Below are 11,590 nucleotides of genomic sequence, written 5' to 3'. Positions count from 1 at the left end.
AAAATATGCTTAATCACTAGACATTTGAATGGAACATTCGCAACAAATTTTTGCAAATACGGGTCTTATGGTTTCTACCACAGCCAGATAGCCAATAAACTTCTAGTTCTTACCGAAAAGCTGCATGTTGATTGGCTGCCGCGTGAATTTTCGCCGCGGGGCAAGCGTTGCCGCGTTCTATGGGCAGAAGCCATTAATAAGTGGTGTAGTCCCTATTTTTCAGGGATCATTACGATAAGTCTGACGTTCTGGACGTATATAATCTTTTAATAACTATAATAAATGCATGCTATTGTATATTTACGCAATTGCTCGTGTCTTCATTGTTCTTCGCTCAACCTTTCGCTATATTCATATTCTTATCCAGACGCAGAGCACTCAACATCTCAGGTAGCGCCGGTGAATACTGATGGGCCTAAAACAAAAGAGCAAAGGTTATTCCTAATACCCTAGTGGGAACGGGGATGTTACGGTAGTACTGAATGCAATTGGTTGTGTTCAGCAAAGAAAGCAACTTTGAACCTGTGTAAAATTCATGAACCTGATGAAATTCGTGATAGGTGTAGACTTTTAATCTTGGTTAAATCTGAAAGCATATACCAATTAGATTCACAAATTTTACAACAGTTGCAAAGATACTGAACGCAACTATTCGGTGCTTTCTATTTAGTTACACAAGTTGAATAACAAATCTTTCTTATTATTTGAACGCGAAACAAAGACAAAATGATGTTTGTGTCGACTTGTGTCACCAAATGGAAAGCACCAATTGTTTTCGACTAGAATATTCTTTTGGATCTTTCATAGATCCAGGAGAATATACCAATCAAGAGCAGTTATCATTTATTCGTGGTTGCTGGATTATTTCTACAGAAGGATTAAAATATCTACAATATCGTGAGTTTTACAGACTTTTCTTTTCAAGAAGTCAGTGACCACCTGTCTAGTGTGTGTTATCTAAGTCCAAATGCAGCGGCCGAAGCTGAATCTCAATGAAACGAATAGTCAGCGGAATATATACGGCAGTTGGTGTTCGTCGGTTTATGTCGTCGGATGTCACGAATCTGTCAATTTAATTTTGTATAAATTGTTGTTATGGAGAATACTCGCGACGAAGAATCAGCAGATTGCAGAAGGCCGGAGGATATTAATAACTCGGATCATCCTTGGAGCACCTTGGAAACTATTACTACGTTTGATCAGGGTATAATGCAATAAATTACAAAAGTTTCAATATTGGTTATTCCGCGGTTTTTTCAATTATCTTCGAAAATATAATTTTTCACAAAAGAATCACTTTTATGCATCTGGTTATTCTGATTATTTAAATTATATATCATTTCGAGGTCTATATTATATAGAAAACATATATAACGATGGAAAAATATCAAATAAATTGTTTATCATATATAAATAATTTATCTATATATATATATATATATATCTAAAATTTCAGTTATATTCATTATTTTTATGCAAATAGGTAATAATATGATGCCAACACTTCGTCTAAATAATATTAGAGAAAGTCAAGACAATAGACAAGTTGCACAAGTAAATTCTTCATCTAGTATGTTAATTGTGTCTATTATACAACATTTATGTGCCTTGCTTGAGAAAGATGAAGCAAGCAGAAATAAGTTATATTACGGTAATATATTTAAATTAGTTTTAAAATATATATGTTATTTTTATATATATCATTTCGATATCATATATACAGAGAGAATTCTATTCAGAAAGATTGATAACTTTGTATTTTGCAGCAATCTGTGATAAAATGCATGAATTTGAATTAATTGATAATTCTTATAATATGATGGAATTTGAGTCAATGAGAGGACAATATCAACGTGCCATTTATCGTTTAATCACACTTGCACGTTCCATAACTGGGAGTGAGAACATTCTGCATATACCTAAGTATTGTAGTTTTTTATATAGCCTCTGAAGTAATTGGATCTCTAAGGAGATCCCACTAATAATGAGATATTTTTTATAATTTCTTAGATTTTACAGACAATTCTATATTAATATTATTTATTTCTACACAGTTACTTGCCGGATTTTTCTCGTTACCTTTGGGAATTTCAAGAAATAAATTTCATTGCTGGTGGTGGATTTGGCCAAGTGTTTAAAGCACTACATCGTCTTGACGGTATTGAATATGCAATCAAGAAAATAAGTGTACTCTCAAGTCGTTTGAAAACTATAACTTCGTATCTAAAGGAAGTGAAGACTCTGGCTAAGTTAAATCATCCAAATATTGTTCAATACAAAGCAGCTTGGATTGAGCCATCGTTGCCGTCGTCCTTTGTTTCAAATATGTCGTCCGTATCTACAGAAACATCCACATCGCACAAATCACATACATTAGAAGACGCGAAAGATTCACAATCGGAGAACTCGCAGTCTAATGAAAATTCCACTAATAATTCAAGCAGTTTAAATCTTGATAAGGCAAAAGACAGTAAGAGGCAAACTACATTTCTTCACGGCAAAACAGCTAATAAGTCTGCTAAAATATCAAAATGTCTACTGAACATCAAGTGGGAGAATAAAATGGATGACACTGCCAATGGCTATACAGCTAATGATGATACAGTTAATAAGAGATTAAGTGAACTTAATTCATTAACTAATATGATAGGGAAGCGTATAACAGAGAAAAGTATTACGCAAGAATGTTCTGAAGATAATTCATACATAGTATCTTTTAGAAATAGCAAAAGTAGCGAGAATAAAAGTGAAGCTTCAAAACATTCTAACTCCGCAAATCATAATGATTCACATCAGGAATCCTCTAACCATCGAGAAATGTGCACATTTTTCCCCACCTTCGACGTAATGAAAACAAGCAAGGTACATTTAAAAATATTAATATCTGAACATTGCAGCATATTACTCTGCAAGACACTATATTAATATATCAATATTTTTCTTATTTTACATACAAAATCAACAGTACATGACATTATATATTCAAATGGCTTTGTATGAACAAACGCTCAAAGAATGGATGTGCGAGAGATCAAACGCAACGCCTCTCCCGGTGGTCAAAGCGGTGTTCGAACAAATTGTTGCTGGACTTGACTACATCCATTCACAAGGAATCACACATCACGACATAAAAGTAGATGTTTATATCTCTCACTTAAACTTGTAAAATATCGTGTTATTCTCGAATCTAATAGGACACATTATATTGTTACAGCCGAGCAACATATTCATTACGACGTCCGGACCACTTCAGATTCATTTGGGCGACTTTGGCTTAGCTTGTTCGTTACACAGAAAGAACCATCATTCAGTAATTGGTACTCAAATGTACGCGGCGCCGGAACAACTGGAAGGAAAATGTGACTCGAAAGTAAGTAACTGAAAACAGAGAATGATTAGCATATTGATATTTAGACGTATTTTTATTTGGCATTCTCCATACTTTCAGAGTGACATATATAGTACGGGAATCGTTCTCACAGAGCTGTTGATTCTAACGCAAACGCAAATGGAATTAATACATGTGATCAATTCTTTAAAGCATGGCGACATTCCTCAGGATCTCAGCACTGAGCGACTTAAATGGGTGGGTTATGCATATCCTTGTAAATACATATACAGGGTGAACGATGCAACGTGGTCAGTTTAGTTTATTCCACTGTTAGTGGACCGTTTGAACATTTTTTGTCTAGTATAACATAGTTCAAGATGAGCTTTAAGATCATCCACTTAAAGCAGAATAAACTAAGCTGATCACGTTGCACGACCCTATATATAGCCATAACATCTGATTGAATCTTTTATCTTTTACTTAGGCACGATTGATTATACAATTAATAAAAGAGGATCCTGTTAAACGACCATGTGCGAATCAGCTTCTGCAAGATTTAAACGAAGAGAAGGATGCCACGATAACTGAGTTGAAAAAGAATCTTCTTGAGAGAGATAACACGATTCGAGAATTACAGAAAGAGATCGCGTTGCTAAAGGAAAAATGTGAAAAATTGGAGATATCGCCGGAAAAGATATAATGTTATAGATTGCTATATTACAACAGGTAAAAAATATTTTATTATCTGACACCGATAAGACTGCTGAATGTCTTAATAATTTTTAGTCGATAAGACAATCTGTTAGGATAAGAACGGTGATAAATTTCTATACATTATAGTTACTTGCGTATAGTCTATAATACAATTCGACTTAATCGAACTGTAAAATAATATAATTAAATATTGGAATGTTAAGATCAAGTCGAGTATATGAAAACATAATGTTAAACAATTTTTAGTCTTGTTACGCGTATATCTATATAAATATTTATCGATACATATAGTATTATACATGTGTATACAAAGATTTTTTTTTACTGTATTTATTAAAATATTTCCGATAATCTCTTAAAGTCTTTCAATCCAACATTATTATTTAACGTATTTGTGTATAATGATTATCGTAAGTTTGTTGCTAATCTTAGAGAGAAATATTAGTAGAAACAACAAAGAATATTGCAAGTGCCATTTTTGTCATCATTCTAAATTCAATCTTAATTTCAGTTATTCTTTTGTATTTACCTAACTCTCCGTTATTTGCAACATCTAATAGATACATGTTCAGGCTACAATGTATCGCCGTTGCTATATCGCTTCAAGATCGAATTTCACTCAATGTTTTTTTTCTTTTTCCTTCTTGTTCTTTACTATTTTGTATGTATTCTAGTACCTCTATTAGTCAAATGCTAATGAAAGAAAAGTTGTTTCAAGAAACAGAGGAAAATAACGAGAAAATTAGTGTATTTGTGAGATATATTACTATTCGTGGGTGAAATATATTGCAACTAACGGAGAGTTAATCTCGTGCCTATGTTAAGATAATTTTCTTAATAACATGTCTGAAGATGCCTTGAAATGCTAGGCGGAAATTCTATTTAAAAAAAACTCTATAATTGTTCTAGTTAGGAACAATGTTGTAGGAACAATGTTGTTAGGAACTTTTATAACAGATATGCAATATTTGTAAATTACTATCGAACAGATATGTCATGAGAAATCCTTCAGAAAATAATCAATTCCTGAACTTAATAGAAATAAAATGCAATTACATATTATTATTTCAACTATCATTACTAAAATTACTTTATCACCGTTACTAGATATGAGATCATCATATGATGGCTGTATGATAAGTATCCGTGTTAGGGGAGGAAACGAATTAAAAAAAAATTCTTTTTTTACTTATTTCTTAACATAGTCTTCTTTCAGCTCGATACACTTTGTCCAACGATACTCCAACGTTTTTATGCCATCCTAAAAAATATGATTTGTCGAACTCCATAAAATAGGCCTCTGTTTCAGCGATGACTTCCTCGTTTGAGGTGAACCGCTTTTCGCCAAGCCATTTTTTTATGTTTGAAAATAAATAGAAATCGTAAAGGGCCGAATCACTGCCTGATATTGCTCTTTTTCCACGGTGGCAATCAAAAACTTGTCCACTTTCAACAGTTATCAAAACAAAACTACTTAATAAATCTATCTGAAATTTTGACTGTCGTCATTCGGAAGATAGCGTTAAACGATGATATATAGACTTTGAATCAATGACTCCATCAGTCGTTAAACACGGGTACTTATCATACAGCCCTCGTATTTAATATTTGAATATCATCATATGAGATGTCCGATAAATTATATGTAATATCATATGAACTGTCTGATAAATTATATATAATAATTATGGTCGCTCAGATAATGATTATAAATATCCTTAAGGGAGAATGCAAAGTCAAATTAAGGCAATCAAGGTTCTTGATTTTCTCACAATGCGTGCCAGTCCTTTGCCCTTCCTACAAATTAATATTATCATGTGAATTTATATTTATTATTCTTATATTATGTTATCATGTGACTTTATATTTATTATTCATATTATTTTATACTTATACAATATTATTTTTTTTATTATAAATGGTCTTGACAAAAGACTTTTTCTTGGAAAGTTATTTTTGTCAACACACGTGTATATGTATATAAAAAAAAAAAATTATATATATATATATATATATAAACCAAAAACAATGTTTGATTATTCGATAACGCTACGCCGTACACTCTGTTCGCTAATTGTTTTTATTTAATTTTTTAATGAATATTGCGAAAATCGCGAAACAATAGATGAACAAATTGATGTATGCTTGCAAGTTGGCCGGTAATTCAGTGCGATTCTTTACCTGGAAACAAAATTTTCTTTTTAATGTACGTTGAAATGTTACCTGTCATAATTACGCGCTTCTAAGATTTGGACTGATGATGGAAATTTTAGAATATCTAAAGCCATCTATCAGCAAAAGCCGCATGAAATTTTGGTCAACCCGATAAATTTGGAAGTGCACGCGACCGCGTGAGCTAAATAATGGCGTTTTCGATTTGCTGACTCGACTCAGAGTCATTTCTAAAAATGCACCAATCAGAACGCAGTACAATGACCCCGAGTCGAGTCAACAAATCGAAAACGCCATAAAGCGCGCGTCCTCACTCCGTGTTACATGATTCAAATCAGTCGGTCACTGCGGGTCATATTGTAGGTGGCGTTGGAAACTGACGCTAATTTTCACAGAAAGTTTTGCACCCCTTGTTCACTTTTCACTGGTCTGTTCTTTTTAGCTGCGCTGCCGAACTAGCGCAATAAGTTAGAGTGAGACAAATATGTTTTGTGCATCAGTTCAGCAGTGCAGCTGTAAAGAACAGACCACAACTATTTCATCGATGGTATGAAACGTGTTGGCGGTCTTGAGCGCGGTCTAAACAAATACAAAAAGTATGTGTATGAAAACAACTCTTTACAAAATATTGTCCACGTTAACGTCCAGTGATGATGGTAAGGTTTCAAATAAAGATATTCTATTAATAATGAATTACGTAAGTTAAGATACAGATCCCGGATCTCGATATAAATGTACTTGATTTTAGGTTAAGAAACTGCTTTAGCTAATAAAACGTTAACGATCATATTTATGTTCCATATTTTCAAACAACGTTTACAGATCGCTCCGAAAGTTTCGACGATAAGCTGGCGCGAAAACTATATGAGACAGAAACGTTAATCACAGATGAGATGAACATAAAAGTAGAGGATGAATCTGTCCGGTGAGTTGTATCGTTAAATTATTATCTAGGACAATGTAGAATCAAGAATAGAACACCTATGTATCTGTCATAAAATTGATAGCCTATGTAATTACATGACATATTGATTTCTATTTACAGAAAAAAGTACTTAGAAACATTGGTTTCTGTACTAAACAATATTATAAAAGCAAATGTAACAGATGATATAGAAACATTCAGTGTGAAACAGATCCAATCTGTGAAAATAGCGGTGGGAATAACAGTCTCAATAGGAATTATACCTTGTCTGGAACAAGGCGTAGGTATAGATATGGCAAAGCTGTGTCCCAGAGCTGTGAAAATTCCACAAGAAGATCTAAGCTGCATGCAGGTGAGATTCTTTACTTTCTGTACAATGAATTTCATATTGTGTAATCTGTCTATGGAACTGTCGTGTTTCATCGCGAATTTCACTTTTCAGAGATACGAACGACTAAAATATACAACTATTGCTCTCACAGATCTGTTTCACGATAATATCTTACGACCAACTATACTTTTGTATCTCGGTGCAATACTGGCAGCTCTATTGCAATTATCTTTTGCCCCACTGACTAAACCCAACATAGAAAGCGGACAAACGTCAAACACCAAAAACTGTGACCAGGCACAGTTTCGTGTGACAGTAAAACGATATCAATATTTAGTGGGCCAGCAAAAAGAATTTTATATTAGATTAATTTCGCTGCTAAGTGGTTGCCCACAATACAAGTGTATCCAAGAATTAATGGTGATTCATGGACAGCAGAAAACACCCAAATGGCTGCGCACGTGCACTCGGAACATTTTAATTAGCAAGGTTACGCAGCCAGGCGGAGTGTTGTCGCTAATCAATGCGATTTGCGGCAACGAGTTGGATATTGGCGAGAACTGGCCCATGTTGGACTTGGTCTCAAAGTTGTTAGCAACACCCCACGGAAAGAACTCGGACGAATATTACAGACTTGTGTGTCCACAGGTAGGTAGGTGTGTGTGCGTGCGTGCGTGTTTGGTCGTGTGTTAAAATTGAAATATGCAAAATATATTACATAAAGTATATTGCATAAAATTTATATTACACGCTCATATACAAAATAAGATGAAACAGATCACATTAATTCTCGACCTCTCACCGAGTGTTTACGTTTCTAGATTCTAGATCTACTCTCGTCGGATAAAATCAACCACGGCTCGACGATAGCGAACTGTTGTATCGTCGCTCTGTACAATCGCAACCCGTCCGCCTGTCATAAGTACATAATAGAAGCCATGTGTACGCCTTTAACAACGGCAGAACCGTTCGTTTCAAGATCCGAGAAGGAAACGGAACGGTGCATCACGACGTTGGCGAAATGCTTTCTAGCCGAGGACGCGAAGTTCAAGCATCCACCTAGCAAACTCATCCTGCATGTCGCTACGCCTTTGTTTTGCCTCTACAACCAAGCCCGTCGAAGCCCTTGTGTGTTGAAGAAACATTTGCAACAGCTGTTGCTGAAAATCCTCGAGGACGAGACGAAGCGGGAAGAGCTCTATTCTGCTTTCCTGGGATACCGTACGTCGGCTGGATTCGGGGATTACGTGACGTCAGAGTTCGGGCCGACCGGTGGTATCGAGATCACTGGCTTGAGCGAAGATCTAGAATACACTGAATTGGCTGATACAGTTCACGATCTGGTGTGTATCGCCAAGAACTTATCGCCCGGTGTGTTCACTTATGTGTTAAGCTTCCTGTCGAATATCAATCAAACCGATCGAATCGAACAACGGGAAATCTTAGAGACAGAAGACGACCGGATGAAACACGTGGACATGCAAATAGCGGCTTGTGTGCTTCTCCAACAGTTAGCAGATATGAGCACGGTTCGCGAGGCGCAAGCGAAGAAACCACAGTGGCTGCTGTCGTTTATAAAATCCTTGTTCACCAAATACACGGATGCGAAAAGACTGGGCGAAATGGAGGAGAGCGAGTGTGAGCTACTGTATCTCAGCCTGATGCTGGTCAAAACGTCGGTCGAGGAGGAAGCTGAGCTTCAGATCGATCTCTTCAAGGATTTCAGCATGTTTCTAAAGCAACACGTGAACTCGAGGATGCCCAAGCAGCTTAAATCGTTGATCAACGACGTGGTAGGCTGCGTCGAGACTTACGGCGAGTCCAGCAAGAAATACTATCAAGATTTGTCGGTGAATCCGACCGAGTCGGATAAGTTCGACAAGGCCGTGAGAGATCTCGCGGACCCGTTAATCCCCGTTCAGGCGAACGGCCTTATGACGCTCAGGAAACTGATCGAGAGCCAGGATCCCTGCACTGTCGCGCGCAGAGGGATCGTTCTGAGTCTCTTGCAGGTTCGTGCGGTGATATAACGTCGCTGTTGTGGCAAAAGTCTCTTATATGTATTTTTTTGTGATTGCAAGATATTTATAGCATCATATTTTCATAATTCCACTCTGCATATGGTGACGCAAATATTTCGAATTCATAGAAAAATGTATACAGGAAGTTTTCCCACGACAGCGACGATAATTAAATATATATATATATATATACATATATATATATATCCTAAATTTAATTAAAAAATGGACTTAATCGTGATTTAAAAATTAATTTAATTCAAAAGTTAATTTAATTAATTTGAAAATTAAATTCAACTGTGAAATACTCTTGGAAACATTTAAGTAGATCGACAGTAACGTTATATCCAATCGCCTGGCTTGTTCCTCTCGATATATCTGTTTTACATATTCGCTCGCAGACAAATTTGAAACACGAAGACTCGTACATATACCTGGCATCCATCAATGGGTTGTGTGCATTGGCGACCGCGTTTCCGCAGGAGGTCATAGAAACATTAGTGCCCGAATACATCGACATGCCAAATCGCATCACAGGCACGGAAGTAACCATCGAGACTAGAGTCAAGCTCGGCGAAATGTTAGTAAAGACGACAAGAGCCTTAGGTATGCAGAAATCAGTTTGTTCATTGTTCATTTGTACAGACCAAATGGCCGGTGCATCTTCATCTCACGTCTGCATCGTGTTAATTGGTCTCTGCAAAAGTATTAATACGCCGAACCAAGAGCCATCAATGTTTTGTCGCGTCGTGACAAACGCGAACGCAATAATCGAAGCAAAGCATTTTGCAGGCGACATGGGCGTGGTTCACAAGAATTTGCTAGTCAACGGCTTTTTGTGCGCCGTCCGCGACAAGGAGCCTTTGGTGCGAGCTTCCGCTCTCTCTTGCTTAGGGGAGCTTTGCAAAGTTCTGGGCTTCCGACTGGGAAACGTTCTCTCCGAGGTGCGTACACGAAAATCTCGCAGGAAATGCAAGCAGAAATGTCAAGTCGAGAGAGAAAGAGAGACCGTCTAAAAATCCGCTCTCTCGTCGATATATTTTCAGATCGTCTACTGCATCGCGATAATAGTGAAATCCGACAAAGCGCCCGAATGCCGACGCGCCGCCGTGCTGGTCGCCACGCTTCTGTTTCGCGGCCTTGGCAAGGACACGTTGACCAGTCTCGGTGGCGAATTGATCAACTTATATCGCGGACTGAAACACCTGCGCGACGAGGACAACGACCCGGTGCTGCAGCTGCACGCTCAGTTAGCCTTGGAGGAAATCGACCTGATTGTACAGGATTTTTTGAGCAAGCCGAGCAAGCTCGAGAAGCAGATATTCGTGTTGGACCGGCCGTTGTGATGCCGCCGGGCACTTCGATACTCATTTGTTGTATAGTATTTTTAATTAATATGTTACGGTATTTATATAATATATACAAATCTCTCGCCTTCTCGGAATCGGCTCTGAGAACGTTCTCCTCGGCAACGTACGCGTTATGCTTAATCAAGCCACCGAAATATTTCCAAGATCGACCGGTAAGAAAGTAAGACGAGTGAGCGATAAAAGCTGTAACGCCTGTGTGCATCTAACGTGCGCACATCCCGTTAAATAAATGCGCGATGAGACGACGAGAGCGCGTCGCGCTGCGTTTGCAAGAAACGAACGCGAAGTCGCGAAGGTTCCCGGATACAACACGGCACGGATGAAGCGCGGACGATCGTCGTCGGACGAAGGGAACGAGCGTATCAGCTCTCGCTATTCGCGCGCTCACCGGCGACAGTCGCTCGCGCGGCGAACCCGTTTACGAAGATTACGCGAATTCCACCATGACGGGGAATTCTGATCGGGGCGGGGACTACAAGAACGTCGTGTCTTCGGAGAAGAATCCGGCCAAACGAATGTGGTCTCGTTTGAGGCAGGCGTACAGCCGCTGCGGCTGCGGTGTGGAGGCCGGTGAAGGTCGCGGTATTATCGCCCGCAGAATAAATTCCTTGGACGTGGGCTCGGGGAACGTTTTATGCCGGCTGTCTCCCGCGGCGTCCGCGTCGTTATTGCCGCTGGTGGACGTCATCATGTGAGCGGCCTGAAACACGAGCGGAGCGTTCAGGT

General features: G+C 38.0%; 3 protein-coding genes across 4 annotated transcripts in view; 2 read left to right on the top strand and 1 right to left on the bottom strand.

Annotated features, from left to right (window-relative positions):
- Positions 1–848: 848 nt before the first annotated feature.
- LOC106741688 (eukaryotic translation initiation factor 2-alpha kinase 1-like) lies at positions 849–5,897 on the top strand. The gene is made up of 8 exons (XM_014613938.1): positions 849–1,204; positions 1,484–1,651; positions 1,767–1,923; positions 2,055–2,862; positions 2,966–3,133; positions 3,215–3,370; positions 3,449–3,586; positions 3,816–5,897. The coding sequence occupies exons 1-8, from the start codon at positions 1,096–1,098 to the stop codon at positions 4,029–4,031; spliced, it is 1,920 nt and encodes a 639-aa protein (XP_014469424.1). The 5' UTR covers positions 849–1,095; the 3' UTR covers positions 4,032–5,897.
- A 710-nt stretch (positions 5,898–6,607) lies between these two features.
- Positions 6,608–10,931, top strand: LOC106741643 (transport and Golgi organization protein 6 homolog). 2 transcript variants are annotated; one of them, XM_014613855.1, is made up of 8 exons: positions 6,609–6,873; positions 7,040–7,142; positions 7,263–7,494; positions 7,585–8,121; positions 8,295–9,485; positions 9,896–10,100; positions 10,287–10,438; positions 10,541–10,931. In XM_014613855.1, exons 1-8 carry the CDS (start codon positions 6,816–6,818, stop codon positions 10,838–10,840), a joined length of 2,778 nt encoding a protein of 925 aa, XP_014469341.1. In that variant the 5' UTR covers positions 6,609–6,815; the 3' UTR covers positions 10,841–10,931. The 2 variants fall into 2 exon arrangements, with proteins under 2 accessions (XP_014469340.1, XP_014469341.1); XM_014613854.1 differs by having other exon boundaries at positions 6,608–6,873; positions 9,896–10,438.
- A 104-nt stretch (positions 10,932–11,035) lies between these two features.
- Positions 11,036–11,590, bottom strand: part of LOC106741644 (rab3 GTPase-activating protein catalytic subunit) — a 41,868-nt gene continuing 41,313 nt past the window's right edge. Inside the window, exon 14 of the mRNA XM_014613856.1 lies at positions 11,036–11,564. Coding sequence (XP_014469342.1) covers positions 11,337–11,564 — 228 coding nt within the window. The 3' untranslated portion in view covers positions 11,036–11,336. The remainder of the gene's footprint in view (positions 11,565–11,590) is intronic.

Source organism: Dinoponera quadriceps, unplaced genomic scaffold, assembly GCF_001313825.1.
Source record: "Dinoponera quadriceps isolate SergipeBrazil2010 unplaced genomic scaffold, ASM131382v1 scaffold586, whole genome shotgun sequence".
Classification (NCBI taxonomy): Eukaryota; Metazoa; Arthropoda; class Insecta; order Hymenoptera; family Formicidae; genus Dinoponera; species Dinoponera quadriceps.
Note: the sequence above shows the minus strand (reverse complement) of the source record. Positions and strands in the feature narration are given on the sequence as shown.